This window comes from Perca fluviatilis, chromosome 9 (genome assembly GCF_010015445.1).
Source record: "Perca fluviatilis chromosome 9, GENO_Pfluv_1.0, whole genome shotgun sequence".
In the NCBI taxonomy this organism is placed as follows: domain Eukaryota; kingdom Metazoa; phylum Chordata; class Actinopteri; order Perciformes; family Percidae; genus Perca; species Perca fluviatilis.
Window position 1 is genome coordinate 17,387,492 of NC_053120.1, and position 18,922 is coordinate 17,406,413.

The 18,922-nt window shown below is 37.7% G+C and overlaps 1 protein-coding gene across 1 annotated transcript in view; it reads left to right on the top strand.

Annotated features, from left to right (window-relative positions):
• LOC120565631 (adhesion G-protein coupled receptor D2) overlaps positions 1–18,922 on the top strand; it is a 97,409-nt gene that overhangs the window by 17,390 nt on the left and 61,097 nt on the right. Inside the window, exons 16-20 of the mRNA XM_039811535.1 lie at positions 2,017–2,119; positions 4,072–4,225; positions 4,552–4,685; positions 4,862–4,977; positions 6,901–7,012. Coding sequence (XP_039667469.1) covers positions 2,017–2,119; positions 4,072–4,225; positions 4,552–4,685; positions 4,862–4,977; positions 6,901–7,012 — 619 coding nt within the window. The remainder of the gene's footprint in view (positions 1–2,016; positions 2,120–4,071; positions 4,226–4,551; positions 4,686–4,861; positions 4,978–6,900; positions 7,013–18,922) is intronic.

The following is an 18,922-nucleotide window of genomic DNA, read 5'->3' on the forward strand; positions in this document are numbered from 1 at the left end:
TATCAACTCATTTGGCAATGGCTTGAATGTAACGGACGTTCATTGCTATCAAAATGTTACACACTAAAGCTTTAAAAGAGAGGGTTTACTTATTGGCACCGTATTGCTCGTGCTCTGTTCCTAAGGCTGCTATGAGTATTGACTGGTGCTAATCCAGTAATTACTGTGGTCTACATGTGAGCCCACTCTGAAGGTTTATGGCGGCATTCTGTAGCCGTTAATTAACATTAGGGTCACCGAGGGATCACAATCAGCTGGAAAGGAGATGCCCTGGCAATTTATGACTGTCCTGAAATCAGAGAGTGCAGCCATGCATTTCTCACACACACACACACACACACACACACACACACACACACACACACACAAACACACACACATATACACACACACACACACACACACGCTGGTGTATGATGTACATGCATTTGTGTACTTATATACACACAACACAAACACAGAGACAAAGGAGAAGTACACATGTCCATAGATGGACGCGTAATCACACCATGAAATTATGGTGAGACAAGCAGTGATGCAGATATTAAATTAGTCTAAATAGGCTGAATCCATCAGAAGGTAATGAGAGGCTCTTGTGTTAATTTACCTCTCTAAAACAGATTCAGCTGTCCATTTACCTGAAATGGAAATATTTAACCCGGTGATGCCTTTAAAGACAGTATGTATTTGTATGAGATGGTGTGATGTAAGACTCTGGAACTGTTATATGAGCCATATATACACTGCCTTCCAGCATGATATTGATCAAATATAAAAAAAAATATTGGAAAACAAATTGAAACAGTAGTTGCAAGTTGCGATTGTAAGCGTAACATGTTAAAATCTCTTAGACAAATCTCACCTTCAAACCAACAATAGGAATTAATGAAAAACATAGATCTGGAATGGAATGCAGCAACGCAATCAACATGGTGGAACATTCAGAACAAGTAGAATCTATAAACTGATTCAAGGCACTCAAAGCTAACCAGAGTCAGGTCAGGCATATGGCCTTGGATATTACAATTTTTAGTCACTACTAAATATTGTAGTTACGCAAATATGAATCCATCAGCTTGTCCATCAGTCCAACTCTGTGGTAGAAGAATCAAATATATTGATGTGAAGTTAAACACAGACAGTCATGGTCCCCAGAGGATGAATCCTATTGGGCTTTGTGATGCCCTCACGTTTGTAGGGCTAGCAATAATAATAATAATAATAATAATAATAATAATAATAATAATTATAATTATAATAATAATAACTTTTATTTATATACTGCCTTTCAAGAAACCCAAGGACACTTTACAGAATTACTGTGGCTAAGCTAAAGGAGGTTGTAGGCTGTGGTAAACAGGTGGTGTTTCAGGAGTTTTTAAATAAATGTCCAGGGATTGTAGCATTTCAGATATCTGCAGGAAGGGTGTTCCACGGGGTTGGGGCTGCAACACTAAAGGCTCTGTCTCCGAAGGTACAGAGTCTGGTGTGAGGAATGGAGAGCAGGCCAGTGTCTGAGGACCGCAGGTTTTGGGGTGAGGTGTATGGATGGAGGAGTTCGGAGAGGTACTGTGGGGCCAGGGCATGCAGGGATTTGTAGGTGAGAAGGAGGATTTTATATGAGATGCAGGACTTAATTGGGATTCAGCGAAGGTGGATGAGGGCACTACCAGCACATTTGTCTATTACTTTAGTTTATGACAGGATACTTCTGAAACTAAGGACTGAATCATTGTCAGCCTTAGTATTGCTTTGAGAATAATGCTTGCTAACATGCTAATATTTTCATGCTAAATGTTACTGTACATGCAAAATGCCTGTTTATATGTTAACATGTGGCCTGTTAACATACTAACATTCAGCCAAGGCTTTAACTGAGAATAAATATGACATACTATGCTTTAAAATGTACCATTTTTATTGTCACTGTGTTGTGGTACTGTCACTTCTAACCGTATCTAATTTTACGACAAGATCTGTCTAAAAACTTGAAGTTATCCCTATCTCTGTCCATAGCATCCCCAAATCTGACAGGACGTCCATCCATAAGAACTTGTTCATTGCTCTGATCTGCGCCCAGGTGATTCTGCTCTGCAGCGGCTCAGCCATTCACAACAAGGTTCAGGCAACTGATTTTATTCACCAATATTTAATGTTGTTACACCAAGGGGCAGACTGGGGACAGTAAAACAGCTGCTGTTGACAGATACGGTATATGAAAAATATATCCAGTTGGAAGTGCGAGCAACAAAAGATACCTATTTTGTTTAGATACAAGGAAGCATGTTTTGTTCAACAGCAGTTATTAGGAGTTTGACAATAAAATTAGCTTTAATATTTTCATAAATATTAATTTTCAATATTTTAGAAATGGTTTTAAATATTGTGCTTTCAATTTATTCACTATCCATGGCATTTACAGAAAAAAGGCTGTTGTTGAGATTGGCTGTTAAGCTTTAGTCTACCTTCCTATACATTTAAAAGTTTATCGGATCTATTGAAGTGGGGTTGTATGAGGTACAACCATAGGTAGTCAGTGTATCACCTACGATATGTGGCACGCCCCCAGTTGGGAGAGGCAAACAGGAGTCCCGATACGGAAGCTAAGCAATACCAATCCCATGTCCCATGGCACTATGTTTGAAAAGCTACCTTAATGAGACTTGAAATCCAAATCCATACTGGGGGATCCTAGTAAAACAAATGCTTTGGCATTGCAATTTGGAATACATAAGTTACATAAGTTACATAACATTAAGTGGTCACTAATGTCGTATCCATCAGCTAGAACACATGGGTCAGTCTTTCAGTAGTCACTCAATGGCCTGTAGTTGGTTTGACCCCTGCTCATTTGACCCTAGGTCATGTCAGGGTGGGCTTTACCCCTGGGGGCAGGTGGCTGCTTGTTGGAAATTCATCAAGTTGTTTCATAAAGGCTGACTGACCATCAGGAAGGTCATTTTTCAGATTTTGACAAGGTTTTAACACACGGTTTCGAGCAAATCCAGAGCTATTTAGGTAACTTTACAATAAGTTACACACAAAAGTAGGGAGTTAATGATTAATGCATAAGGAACGAATGGTTAGTTAATGAGTAGTTACTGATTGACTGTGATTCAAGCACTAATAATTAGTTACTGTTAAACAGACTGATAGTTACTGTTAAATGAATTAGGAGTGAATGGTTAGTTAATGAGTAGTTACTGATTGACTGTGATTCAAGCACTAATGATTAGTTACTGTTAAACAGACTGGTAGTTACTGTTAAATGAATTAGGAGTGAATGGTTAGTTAATGAGTAGTTACTGATTGTGATTCAAGCACTAATGCCTAGTTACTGTTAAACAGACTGGTAGTTACTGTTAAATGAATGAGGAATGAATGGTTAGTTAATGAGTAGTTACTGATTGCCTGTGATTCAAGAATTGATCCTTAGTTAGATGCTACTTATTAACGAATGATTACCTAACCATTATTTACCATTACTGAAGCAAATAAAGTGATGCATCATACTGAGTGGTTAATCATTAACGGATGATAAGTATTATTTATGTTATATAACCGTCCAATCAGTTTCTAAGCAGTTTCCAATGATGGCTTATTGTGTGTGTGTGTGTGAGTGTGTGTGTGTGTGTTTTTTGTAAAATAAAATGAGTACGTCGTTAAATTTCTGAAAACCTAATTATTAAGAGTTTCAAAATATGGGTGTATGAAAAATGTACATGTGTAAATCCTAGATGCATTTTTTTAGTCTGTCAGTTAAACTTCCTTTTGGTTCCCACACCCGTCCCTGTTCCTGTGCAAATGTGGATTGGATTTTTGGAGGTGGAACATTTTCCTCAATTGACCCTTGCAAATTAGAATTCATAGTAATGTGCAATCAAACAAAATTCAAATTCCCTTATATGCACTACCAAAACGGACACTACGTTCTTGGTATGTACTTTGTGACATGGAAATTGAAGTTAATTCATTTTTACTGTTAAGGGGGTGTCACTTAAAAGCCTAATATAAATGCTGGAAATGTGAAATGTAACTTGTGTCTGCATGCCTGTGTTGGTGTGTTTGTAGGTGGCGTGTACACTTGTGGCGGCACTGCTCCATCTCTTCTTCATGGCAGCATTTAGCTGGATGCTGGTGGAGGGTCTGCTGCTCTGGAGCAAGGTGGTTGCAGTCAACCTAAGCGAGGAGCGTCACATGAAGTATTACTATCTCATCGGCTGGGGTAAAAATAGCCAAATCACGAATGCCCAATTTTTAATTTTTTTTAATTTATGTTGTTTTGGATTGACATGAATCTGATGATGTCAATTTATTTTATACACCATATTTGTGGGAAATACTTTTCTTAAACTATAATAGATTTTTGTCTGATGTTTGTTACCATTTGCATCGCAATTGTGTCTTAATGTGGTTTCATTTCTCCCTTCTGCATTTTGCTCCTAACCCTTATCCTAATTATCTATGTCTTGGTACTTTTATTCTTCTCCTTTATTCTCCTTCACCTCTTCTCTCTCTCTGTTTTTCTTTTATTCGCCTCCCTCCCTCCAGGTCTGCCAGTATTGATCGTCACCATCACGCTGGCATCAGCCTCAGGCAAATACTCGGCCGACGGCTACTGTTGGCTCAGTGTCCAGAATGGTGTTATCTGGGGCTTTGCTGGGCCCGTCATCTTCATCATCATGGTCAGAAAATTAAATCCTCATCATACCATGTAGTCTGTTCTGGCTGAAATGGTTAAAATATGTAATAAACCATTTTATTAGTATTACTCTTTACTTTCAGTACAGCTGTTCTCTGCTCATATCTCTGTCAATTTTCCTCTGCCTTTTCTCATTTCTGTATCCTTCCTTTTTTTCAGGTGAATATCTTGGTACTGACCAGGGTGGTAGTCATCACCATCTCCACAGCCAAGAGAAGGTCCATCATGTTGGCCATGGGAACCAGTCCTGTGGAACAAGCCTATGAGCAAATCAGGTACAAACCACAAGGAGGCGCAATTTGTCCTCTTTTTCCTCTTTTGGAGCAGACAAGCTGTAGTCACTGGGCGTCAAATAAAAAGCAGCTGGAAGATTTTATATTGGATTTGTCATTTTAAAACAGCAAGCCTCATTTATCAAACTATATTTGGAATACATTTTGAATGGATTACATTAGTGCTTTTCACATAAAAGGCTTCAATCTTCATTTTTTCATTGTTGACAAGATACAGAAAATATTTAAAGTTTTCTGATGTGTTGGGCCAGTATTGGCTTTTTTGAATATAAAAGCTCTTATTGACCTGGCATTTTCATTTATTTCCAGTGTGTTGACACAGCGTTTATTCTGAACCCTAGCATCTAAACAGTTTATTAATTATTAGTTTATAATCGTTATACTGAACTACTTGGAAGGACAGTAACTGTTGAAGCGGTGTTATTAATAGTATTATGAAGATTGTGAATTTTAGGGGGAACCTCTGAGAACGTGTTGAAGACGTATAATATAAATGAAATATAATCTCTCAGCAGCTAATTCAAGTATTGGCCCCAATTCAAGTGTTGCTATTCTGAAATGATCTCTAAAATATTTGGATGGAAGAATTTCTTATATCTTGCAATGGTGGGATGCAATATATACATTTTAATTTTATATATTTAATCATCTAATACTGTATGTGTTGCAGCCTAGGGTTGAATAAGAAAACAAGCAATAGTTTGGGTTTTGCAATATACAATTAAATAATAAAAAAAGTAACATGTAGCTCTCTATGCTCCTCATAAATCCACACAATGCACTTGTTTGCTTGTTTTATTTGTTCTATGTCGGTCTGTTGAATTATTAATGAGGATTGTGATTGGTCATTTAACGTGCAGGCAGAGTTTGTAAAATGCAATTCAATTCAAATAACAGTTGCATAACTGCATAACATAAATGCAACAATTCAAATAACTGCATGGTAATTATCAGATGGACTAGAGCATCCGTGAGATTTCTAATGAAAAGTTAACTTTACTTGTTTGGTGTTTACCTAAACTTACCTTGTCACACTGGGTTCTTTGACTATTGCACTACGATGTCCATGTTGAAACAATTTCTTGTTGAGCCTCATCACTGCTGTCTTTGCTAATGTCTTTTGCTTCCTTTTATTTGGCACTGGTGTTAGCTCATCAGAGTGAAACTCTGCTGCGTGTGATCCAGTAGATTTCCCCAAGCAGGCTTGTATATGATCCTATCAGTGAAAATCATTTTAAAGTGTATATGTTTTTTCACTACCTCAGTCCACCGGGGCTTACAGTGGGTGCTTTATGAAGGTTCTCAAAGCCGGCCTTGAACCATTTGGCACCCCTGGGTGGCAGCCGTCTCGGAAACTCAAACACATTCCTCCGCTAAATAAACTAGGGCTTGCCGCCCGCCATGTCCCACACGAACACACACACAGCTGGTGCGGTTTGGCGGTCACCTGAGCGGGAAGATAATTCCACTCTAAACAGAATTAAAGCGGATTAAAGGTGGGAAGTTGTCACCCCATGAGCCTTTCCAGCCACACAGTGTTGTATATGGAACAACCAGCCTGCCAAAGTCGCTCAGTTTTGTCCAAAAAGAACTGAAAAGTTGAGAAACCCAGAATTGAGCTCAAGACGATTAGGGAGGAAGTACAATTTTTAGGGAATACTTCAATTAATTTTATCTGGTTTGGTGTAAGTTCAGCTCAGTCAACCAGTTCAAAGTGTTTATGTAGTGTGTCATTTTATTATTTTTTTTCTTGATAATAATTATATATGTCTGCGTGTTTGTATATTTGCCCATATATGCTTACGTGTGTGTGTGTGTGTGTGTGTGTGTGTGTGTGTGTGTGTGTGTGTGTGTGTGTGTGTGTGTGCGTGTGTGTGTGCGTGTGCGTGTGCGTGTGGCGTACAGGGCGGCAGTGAAAGCAGTGTTGGTGTTGCTGCCCATCCTTGGATTGACATGGCTATGTGGTGTTTTGGTGCCTTTCTCCATTGTCATGGCCTACACTTCATTTTACATCATTGCTCAACCCCCCCAAAAAAAAAAAAAAAAAAAAAAAAAAAAAAAAAAAAAAAAAAAAAAAAACACACACACACACATACACACACACACACACACACACACACACACACACACACAGCACCAATAGAAAAATATAATAAATAATTGAAGGGCATAATCTGTGATCCAAATGTTAACATAAGGTTTGCCTCAATACTTGTATTCATTAAATGCAGGATTGAAACAACATTATTGATTTATTTTTAATACATTGCCTGACAATAAGGAAACTAGGACAACTGAAGTAATCTGGCATACTTTTTTTATAAATGTAAATATACCTCTGTTTGCTATCATCAAAAATAAGACCGACTGGGCTTTTGAAATACCTGAATCCTAACGCGCATCCCTCTCTGATGTACAGAAGCACTGATGGTAACAGAAATACAACTTGAGTTTTGCTACCTGAACATTCTTGAAAACAGCCAAGCATCTGTTATAACCTGTTGTAATAAAGTAGAACAAGTGTAAGACAAAAAAATGCCACAGCTAAAACTTGTGCCTGAGCAACTTCAAATAAACTTCAACAGTTTATAGACTGTAAACTGTTTTTTCTTCTTCAATGAGAAACAGAAAGGTTTTCCATTATACATTGTAATTCTTCCTTTCTCTCGTGGTGAGGGCACACAGACTGTCAAGGTTTTTATTTGTCAGTGTAAAGGCTGAGACAGAAGGGGAGAGCCTTGGTCTGGCTTGTGTTAAGCAGGTGCTTCATTTTAACAAGGAAAGGTGATTTGTGTTGTTTGTTTGATTATTTCTGCTTTATGTATTCAGAGGTCAGCATTATTTTTGTTGTTTGTGGCTTATCAGTGTTGATTTTCTGCTTTTAGTGCTGAAATTTAACGGGTCGTTTTTTTTGTTGAGAAAGGAATACTTTTTGAAGTCACTGTTAAAATATACATATTAAAATGATAACAAATTCTGCCTCGGGTAGTATACCTGTAGGCATCACAGTTTTATTTGAAAAAAAATGGTCACAACTTTGTGAAATATTGGTTTTCCCATGGAAAAAAGTAACACCTTTGTTTTCCCACTGCACTGCAGTGATGGAGGAGGTGAGGATGAAATCATGTAATTCTCTGAATGCGGTAGGCAGCCCCACATTACCCAGCTTCCCCAGCATGTCCAGATCCGCCGCTGCGATTTGTAGTGGTGTTTTAATCAGCTGTATCTTCAATTGAGCTGTATATTTAACGAGAAAATCAATAAAGGTTTTAGCTGCAGTCTGATCATTAAGCAAGGTCCCTAGGTTGCCATAAATAGTTTCTGTTTCCCCCTCATATCTAATTATATTTTTTCCATGTCGGTAGTAATTAATACTGAAGGTTTTTCTAGGCTCTTATTATACGACTTCACTGCTTCACATGTTAACACGTCATATGGATTTATATTCTGTTTCATGCATCAGTCTGTCTCTATTCGTTCACCTGTCCACCTGTCTGTCAGTATGCCCACCTCTCTTAATCTGTCTTTTTGACAATCTGTTTGACTCTCTTAGTTTAAATGTAACAACGCAAAAAAGGCTGCGTTAATCATTAGCTTCTCCTGTCCTGATAGTCATATTGCAAATTAAAGTACACTATAAAACAAACATTGCAGCTGTGGCCTCCTTATCAGACCCGATCCTTAAACATCTCTTCTCAGCACAACATTAACAACCCAATTTTAAGAAAATACCAACACCTTTCCTTGTGCTACCTCTTTTGCCTGTTGTTGCGCATTGCTTATTCCATACCTTTGGTCATGAATGCTGCACATGGCAAGAAAATACCATTAAATTCCCCCCCCCAAAAAATAACCCAGATCATTTGACATGTGTTAGTGTTGTGACATTTTGTATAAAAACAATCATGATCCCCAGAGGATGACACCACCAAGGGATTGATATTTGTGGTTCTGAGTGGAATATCTTAACAAACTATTGATGGATTTTTACAGATAGTTCAGCAAGTCAGACTTTTGTATTCACTGAAATATCTCAACAGTTAGAGTGAAATGTCTATGGGAAGGATTTCCGGGAGATTTACAGAGATTCATGCTCTCTTAGGATCCGACTGAAATTGTTGATCCCCTGACTTTTCCCTCGGCGTCACACGTTGACATTTTTTGTTTTTTTATTGAAATGTCTGAACAACTATTGGATAGATTGCAGTGAAATTTAATACAGACATTTATCTTCCCCCAGGGGATGAATTTTTAAAATGTTGATCACTTAACCTTCCATCTAGCGCCATCATCTGGTCCCATTGGCCTCAGCTGTACTTCTTAGTCAGTCCTAATTAACAAATGTTATCATGCTAACATGTTAAACTAAGATGGTAAACATTATACCAACTAAACATCAACATGCTAACATTATGATTTTCAGCATGTTAGCATGCTGATTAGCTGAAAGCATTGCTGGGCTTAACAGAGCTGTAAGCATGGCTGTAGTTTTGTTGCAGCATTGTTTTCCTTTACCTTAATGATCCAATACGTTAATAAGACCCCACATTACAATAGACCACTGTCTTATAGAAGAAAGTCTTGCTCTCTTCAATGCCACTGATCCCTTTGGGAGGGAGAGCACAGTTGAACTTAGTCCCACCATAATTGCTACTCATACAGATGATGAAATGTGTGAAACCTTAACAATAGTGCATGCAAAACCATACTGGCAGGCAGGGGATAAAAAAATATAAAAAAAAATAAAAATGCTCAAGTTTTTTAGTAAATCGTTTTTTATTTGCAGCTGTTGTATTTTCAATGGGGCCAGCCAAAGCAACATAAAGCTTAAGCGGCAAGCCTTTACTGTTAAATCAATAAAACAGATAATGTTGACAAGCCTTTTTCATTGCACTCCCTCATGCCCTCCCTCCTCCTCCTCTTCCCCCTGCATCCTGACAACACTGTCTGACGTGTCTCTGCTGTTGCTGTTATTTCTCTTAATAGAGACCTGAGCAGGCCGTTTTGAGCAAATATACTGTAGACCTGGCATAAAGGCATGTCTGCTGCACTGACCTCAGCAACCAGGGCTTTTGATTTTTACTTGTGTTTCATTTACTGACGGCAGATGATGCTCAGTTTGAGTGAAAGTAGCATCCAGGACATAACTGTATCTATTATACTTAATCAGCACTTCATCACTTATACACAGAAGTTGTTTAAGTTGATTTAATGTTTGGCCGACCAAAACAAGAACAAAACTAAGCATGTTTGCTGGTCATTGTGAAGCCCCTTATTTGCACCTGTAGTTCATGCAGCTAAAGAGGGATGCTGTTGTGACTTTTAGGATTTTCACCAAACTCAATTATTCATGTAATTTGCATTGTACAGTGTGAACGTGGTGCATACAGAGTTTTGACTGGATATGCTGTTCCTCTGAGTTGATTCTAACTTCTTACTCTGAGCCACTAGTTTTTATGAACATCTTCACCATAAATACAGGCATGCCTCATCTGCTTCCTTATAAAGCTAGAGATAAATAGCTGTGTGTGTGTGTGTGTGTGTGCGTGTGTGTGTGTGTGTGTGTGTGTGTGTGTGTGTGTGTGTACGCGAGAGAAGAGGGACGGGGGGCTCTTTGGTAGCCCATAAATCGCTCCACCCTTCGTCATCCAATCTCTGGGCAATGTCATTCAAAACCCCCGCACTATCCATTACCTGGGTATAATAGGCTCCTGGCCATGCAGTGTCCATCTTATTATTAGCCCATAACTTTAAACTATCAATAACTTTGAGCTGTGGAGGGGGGAAGAGAAAGGAGGAGAGGGAGAAAACAGTAGAGAGGTGAAGGAAGTTAGGGAGTCAGTAAGAAAATGTTAGGGTAACGGTTGTTCTCCGCAAGTTGTTGAAAGAGCAAGTGAGTCCATGTGGTTTGTTTTGGTAACTTTGCCGGCAAGGTTTTTGTCAGGAAGGTATCCTTTTCTTTCTGTTATGGCGGTTTGCTGCCTGTGGAGGGCAACCCTGTGCCTTGTCATTACAGTGTGGAAATATAGAGAAATCAATGAGAGAATTTATTTTAGCAGATTCATTCACATTGCATTAAGGGCTTTTATATCACAGAACTGGTGACAACAATGTTTTTGTATTTTTTTATGAAAAGAACAGACTGAGTGGTAATGAGATTTTACAAGCATTCAGTAAAGCTTTAAAAGTGATTTATCATTTCACTTAGTTAATCTGACTTTACAAAAAAAACTGTATACGTCTATGATTAATGCAGGAAATTGTATATTAGTTTGGTAATTCATAATTTCAAAAGAAAATGGCACGCAGTGTTGACCTGACATCCTTTCTGATGTCACCAGCTTGAAGTGGTGACACTATTTTAATAACGGCGTTGTGAAATAACAGCTCTTTTTCAGATTTATATAGGACCTTTTTTTAGATAAATAAGCAATGTCAATCAATGTTATTATTTTACACTCCTTCTGAATGTCTCTCCTTTTAAAATGTACAAACTGCTTTTCATTTGCATTACAGTTTGTTACATATTGCATTATTTTCATTTCCACAAGGGTTACTTTTGTCACACGTTAAAAGTGGGGATTCAAATAATGCACAGATTCTAATCAGACCATCCAAAGCCATATTAGACACCCAATAATGCAAAGAACAATTGACTGGAAAAGTGGCATTTAGCTGAGGCAGTTTTAATGCAACTTAAGGCTTCAACATGAATATTGTTTCCATTGAAACAAATGCAGAACCCCCTTCTTCCATAAACACACACTAACAGACTTGGCTAGTGGTGCATGACATCAGAGTGTAAAGATATAGATGTGATCAATACGGTGTTGCTCTGCTTATTGATTTTTGCCATATGAGATATTTGGTGTGTGAGTAAGCAAAGCTTTTGTAACATCAGAAGTGATTGTTTGAGAAGGGGTGATTTTTCTTTTTTGTCAGTCCTATAGTTTAATTACTACAAAATTGTATTCCTACTTCAGTCAGTTGGGTTTATTCTCCGTGTAACTTAATGCACAAAGCATTATCACTGTCAGATAGGGAAAAGCTCAGAGTGATGAGTTTATCAGCCTTTTATTAAATATAACCTAATACTAGCCAGTAATGCCAACCACCTCTGTTATCACTGACCACAGCTGGGAAATCTGAGATCAAATGTAATCTTTATACATTTAGTTTGTCATTTGACATGTTTTTTTTTTTTTATTATTATTATTTGGGTTGGGTGATCTTTAAATATTATTAAGTGGACTTAATATGTGGAGTAATATGTTGACCATATTGTGATTTGTTTTAGTTCTGCTCAAAATTATTGATTTGGGTTAAGCACACAAATTAACAAAATGTGGCTCTGAAGTTTTTGTTTTACATATGGAACATTCCACTTGCTCTTTCAGAGGCTTTTCTACTAAATAAAGATTGTGGGAAATTACTGTCAGTTTTTGGAATGCAACTAATGAACGTCAGACTGGATGTTGAACTGACCGCAGCTGTAACACAGAACCATTGATATCAGTATCAGCCTTTCACAACCCATAATCATTCCCACTTTGAAGATGTGGCCCCTTAAGGTGGAGAATCCCACCCAACATGAATTCCAGACCTCACAACGTCAGATGCACAGATTTTATTTTAATTCTTCAATATTTTTTTATTTAAGAATTTTTTTTTTTTAATTTGACAGATTGCTAGGACCACACGCACATCCTTGTTATGATTTTCAGTGATTGGTAGGTGATGAAATAGCAAATGAAGCATCTGAAGAATACTAAATGTGAAAAATGCCAATAGAACTAGTATTTTCAACATTTTGCTCTATGCTTTTGCCTATATGTCCCTTATGTTATTTAAATGTAAATTAACTGTATTTATATAGTCCTTTTCTAGTCTTAACGACTACTCAAAGTGCTTTAACATAGTACAGGCACCATTCGCACACATTTATACACTGTGGCTGAGGCTGCCATACAAGGTGCCACCTGCTCATCAAGTAATTCAGATGAACATTCACACAATATCTAGTGTCTTGCCCAAGGACACTTCGGCATGTGACCGCAGGGCCAGGGATCGAACCACCGACCTTGCGATTGGTAGATGACCACTCTACCACCTGAGCCGCAGCCGTTGTCAAGTCCAGTAATGAGACCACGCTCAGACCCATCTTAGTAAAACAGAGGTGGTCTGCACCTTGAATTTTACAAATGTTAGAAACAGCAAGGGCTTTGCCTGGCCACACATCTGTGTAAAAGAAAAGTGGGTCATACATGCAAAAATTAGAGCTCACGTTTCAGTAAGATGATCACATAACACAATAAAACTAAAATATCAACTTTATACATAGAAATCATTCAGTACTTGTCTTAAAGAAAACCTGTCCCATATAAAAGACACAGTGAGTGTAAGTGAAAGAACGAGTGACCGATGAGATACATTTTCTGATGTTTAGTATCCACACAGTTTTGTCTGATTGGTGTCCGTAAATTATGTTTTGTGGCTGCCTACTTGTGCTAATGATATATTATAGCATAATTGCTCCTGAATATGCCTACGCTTTTAAGATCAATCTTGATTCTAAATTATTTCCACATGTGTAAGAATAAGTCAGTGATCTGTACAGATGTAGGCTTTTATGTTTATTTTTTTATTTTTCTGTTATTCGGCAAAAAAATAACATAGCATTTGTTAATGAGGCCTGATGATTTTTACAGGGAGCTCTTATTTAAGTAGTTAGGCCTTAACAGATGGTAGGCAAGAGTGAAAACTTTCCTACATACTATAAGTGGGAGAAAGTGTGCCCTTAATATTACCTTGAGTCAACCTGCAGTTTTGAGGCTCTTGTAAAAGCTGAAGAAAAGCCATCTCCATCCTTGTTGTTCATCTAGAAAACTAAATAAATCAAATGTTAGTGAATCCATATTGGGGTCTCTGTTTTGCCTAACACTGTCACTTATTAATCAGGTGTGATTTGCTCTTGTTGCTGTCTCGAAGCAGTGTGGTTCATACGTCCTAAAAAGCCGGTGCATCAAAAATATTCCCCCTACAAATTATAATTTCAACCTTTACTTTAACTCTAACCCCATACTGTCCAAAATAGAGTTAGAGAGCATTCACTATTAAATTGGCCAGGTAAGTAATAAACTGCAAAAAAATGTGCAGAAAGCAAAAACGGAGAATAAACCAGTGGATGAAAAGAGGTTTTGGTCGGTGATTGATTGTGTGTCTCTGTTCGTATGTGCTTCCAATCTTGTTAAGACCAGCGTGAATTTTTTATGTAATGCCCTGATAAGTATTGTTAAGTGTGTGTGCGTGTGTGTATAGTTTGTGTAACCACTTGTCACCACTACCCACAACCCCCTACAGACCAAGGAGTTAGAAGTTATTTTAATTTCTCATTTGGCAGAAGAAACAAAAACAACAGAACTTGGATCCAGTTTCCCAGTCAGTCATCTGCAGCCCACTCATCTGGACCTGCACAACCGGCCCATTCAAAGACACATTTTTCCCTTCCTGTTTCTCCTCTCTGTTTCTTTTTTTCCCTGTTATACCATGTTGTAACTGAGGCTCTCCAGGTTTTTGATGATTGATAATAATACTTCTGTAAATGAGATACAGTGGCTGATATTTTGCCAATATTGAGTATTTTTTTTTATTTGATTTATTTAATGCCCTCCGAAATGACCAGGATTCCCAGACAAGGCCATTACTGACAGGATGGAAAAGCCAATGAAACAGCATTCAGACCCTCATGGACACCAAAACTCCCCATTGAAACACAGAACAATGTTATTTATATCAGGGTTTTTTCCTTTTTTTAAATTGAATTATTTAGGGTAAGCAGCTGCTTCAGACAAGGTGACCCAACACAACTATTCAATGGCAGGAGAAATAGGCTTACTGCCAGTAAACAAGAGATCAAACCAAACATATTAAAACTAAATGAAAGAAAAAAGGTATGCAAAACAAAATCACATTATTTGCAGGTTTTAATGTTGACTTGTTGATTGCTAATATTAAGATCAGCAAATTAGATTAGATTGACATTTTTGGATTAAACATTCCAAAAATGTTCAATGTTTGATGTCAAAATTCACCGGGATTTTGTACACTGGTAATTTGAGGACGTTCACTTTTATGTAGGTGGATTATATGTATGGTTATAAGTAAAGTTACCACACAAGGAGAAAAGGTTATTTTTTTATTTAAGTGCCCAATATCAGCAAACCTTATATCTGTAATTGGTTGTGTAACCCAGTCCTTGCCGCCTATTCGCACACTGTACATGTATACATACACATACAGGGACACGTGCAGGGGCATACACGCACGCATGTCAAACCTCTCACCGGTCTGATTATGGAGGGAAATGTTTTTCATTTTGGATTGTTTGAGAAAGCAGGAACCACATTCCCTTGACGTTTTCATTCAGAGTTGGCTGCATCTCGCATCACGCAATTTAAAACAACGGCCATCTCTCCCAGTGGAGTGGAGTGGAGTTTACCGGATGTACTGGGACACCAAGCGATTTGGTTAATATGCTCTTGTTTGAGGGATATCGTTATCAAAAGCAAAGACACACTTTAGCTGTTCTTTTGACATACATCATGTTGACTATTACTCTGACAAACTGTGATAATAGGACATAGTGAGAATGTTTTCATCCTTTGCTGACAAAATTACACTTAATGGAATGAAATACTATATTTATATACATACTTTATGCTTTATATACTTGGAAAGCATATATGCTTTATACACTAATAATTACTTTTGATTAGTTTTTAGTTTTTCAAAATTGAAAAATACAGCACTTAATTAACTTATAATTATTCTTTCTCATACTGCACAAATATTTCGCATTAATAGTAGCCTTTAATTACAAACCAGACACTTCTGTATTCTATGTTTTTAAAATACACAATTTAATAAAATGATTGCAAATAATACTTAAAGACAAAAAGATTGTCTTGTGTTTGCTTAAGGAATTAAAAAAACAACTATGCAAGGGTGATGAAAACTTAAGTTAATGTAGTCATAGGTAAAATCATGGAGATTTATTTATAAATCCATATTTTAATTAGTGTCTGGATAATTATGAGGTGGGTTTTAAAAACAAACAAATAAATGCACCACATGATTGTTTGCATTCCCATTGCCTGGGAAATAACTTTCCCTTTGAAAAAGAGTCCACTGTTTGCGTTGCATCCACAATTACCAGCCACGGCATTAAAACAACATTCAAACGGGATACCAAGGTCAGCACTGACTCCCACCACGCTTCTCTGAGATGGCACTTATAATGAGAATGTAGCACAGCTTTTTTAAGTAGTGTATTTATAGTGTGTTTTGTCTCAACTTATTCTTATTTTTTCCCTTTTGTCTCTTTTCATCTTTTGCTGTATTTGTATGTTTCTTGTTTGTTAAAGTTTGAACAGCATTAGCATTAGAGCTATGTTGCACATTTCATAATGCTGTATGTTCACCTTCTTGAAGGGTAGATTTCTTACAGACAGAGGCTTAATTCAAGATATTGGCATCAAGGTTTTTATACGTAAAAGCCCTCGTAAAAATCACTCAAGTACCCTTGAAACGAACTGAAACGGAATCAGTAAAAGAAGCTGTTAAACAATAGCAACCTATATTCTCTTTTCCTGTAAATATTAAGTCTGGGAGTGAAGAGATGGACAAGCAAAAGTGTGAAAGGAGCGGCTGTAATTTAGATGAGAAGGGACTGATTTTTGGGGCGAGATGAAATACTATCGGAGAGATCAGTCTTTAAAAACTGGCCTGGTAAAATAAAGCGGTGAGAATAATAGGCTTCCTGTCAAAAGAGGCGAGAGAATTCCTGTCATTGCTCACGCCGGCACCCCTAAGACCTCTCCTTGTGTTAAACCTGCTGGCATTTATTTGCCTTAGAATTACCTGCCAGCTCAATTTAGTAATAGCCTGTGTCATAAGAAAGCAAACCATCCCCTTTGCCCCTGCCCTACAATACCTGTATGTCTGCACTTCTTTGTGTGTGAGTTTGCGTGTGTGTGTGTGTGTGTGTGTGTGTGTGTGAGGGAGGGAGAGAAAGAGAGAGAGAGTATACTCTAATTTGCCTACTTATTGCACCTTGGTGTTTGTATTTTAATCTGTGCTTTGATGCATTTAGTGATATGTGTGAGTTTCTATGAGTTTATGTTTGTGTGTGTGCATATATGCATGTCAACAGGCGTGTTATTCCATCAGCTGACTCCCAACTTCATGACCTCACTTCCTCCCCCCCTCGTCCAACCCACACAGGAACAACTCCGACACCCGAAATTACCCATGTCGAAACAATGACCGTTCTATTTATAAGTTCACCGCCTTGCTTTTTGTATTGGCTGACACCATTCCATGTACACACACACACACACACACACACACACACACACACACACACACACACACACACACACACACACACACACACACACACACACACACACACACACACACACACACACACACCAGTGATGGCTGGTGATGACTGGGTTAGGGATAGTCCTGGTTTCCCTTACCCTGCCACTTTGCAACAGATCTGTAGATTTGCCCGGCTTTGATCTATACTTTGTGGGTAATTAGAGAGAACTGGGTCAGCACAGGGCAAGAAAGCAAAAACCCTGTTGTTCTTCTAGTGGGTGGGTGGCAGGGGGTGGTTTGATGGGGTGGATGGGTGGGGGTGAGGGTGACAGGAGGTTAAAAGGCTGTCAAATATCAATTCAAGCTTACAAGTGAGCCATTTTGTTTTTGCTGCATTGAGGTTAAAGCAAATAAACGCTGCTGTCTCTCTCTCTTTCGAAATTATTCCAATAGATGGAAAATGTGATGTGTGTTCTGCAGCTTTATATCAAGTTAGAATAATAAATTGCTAATTGTTTTACAAACTGGTTTGTAAAATGAGAGAGGCAGTGTAGTTTAACTTAGCACATGGTTGCCATGGGCCAAGCAGCTGAATTGATCCCCATTAAGTGAAGGTCTACTGTTCCTAAATCCAATATTACTCAGTTTTTATGTTTTTTATTGTAGCATCTACCACTGTTCAATATATAAATAATAATTAAACTTAATAATAACTTTATTTAGGCTTTGTCATTTGGCCAGTTGGATCAGTTGGATCTCTACGAAAATGATTCATTTTTGGACTGAAAAAGAGTGGTTTAAATGTGTTACTGTACATATAGAAATGCATAATTTTTGCCATTGTCAAAGACTTTTTGCACAATTTGATTAATTTATATGATAATACTTTGGACCTGCCTAAAAACAAAGCTGGCAAAACATATGAGATAATATTGCTAAGTGACTAATACAAAAATACATTTGATTTATTTTCACTTTCATGCCTATTCATGAATGAAAAGGTGGAATTTTAGATAGGTTAAGTGGGACAAAATGTGAAATATCATCCTTTGTTGAGATTCATCTGTCAAAAGCGTCAAGCATAAATTAAGCTAGACCTCACCTATAGAATAGTCACAATATTAAATCCTGATTGATAGTTTGCCAAATAATTGACGTGTGTACAGTATATCACTATCAAACTCAATCATGATGTGTTAATTTCTGATGCAGGCACACGTCTTTTTAAATGAACATCTATTTGAAAATTCAATAAATTGTAATTTTACCAGTCAAGCAAAATTAATTTGTGACAATGACTCCATTTAAACATGACAAGGGCCCCTTTAAAACTTTGATTTACGGTACTAGTGGTGGACAATAATCAAGGCAACAGCCTGTAAACATGGGCAGATCATTAGGAGACTTTTTAGCACAATGTAAATCCCATGCAGAGATGATTTATCGGCAGTGTGTGGAGGTGTCTAGGGAGCAGGGCGGCTACCTGTGTATTTTACTTCCATTACAGCATTGTGTGAAAGTAAACAAAACAGTGGCGATGGGA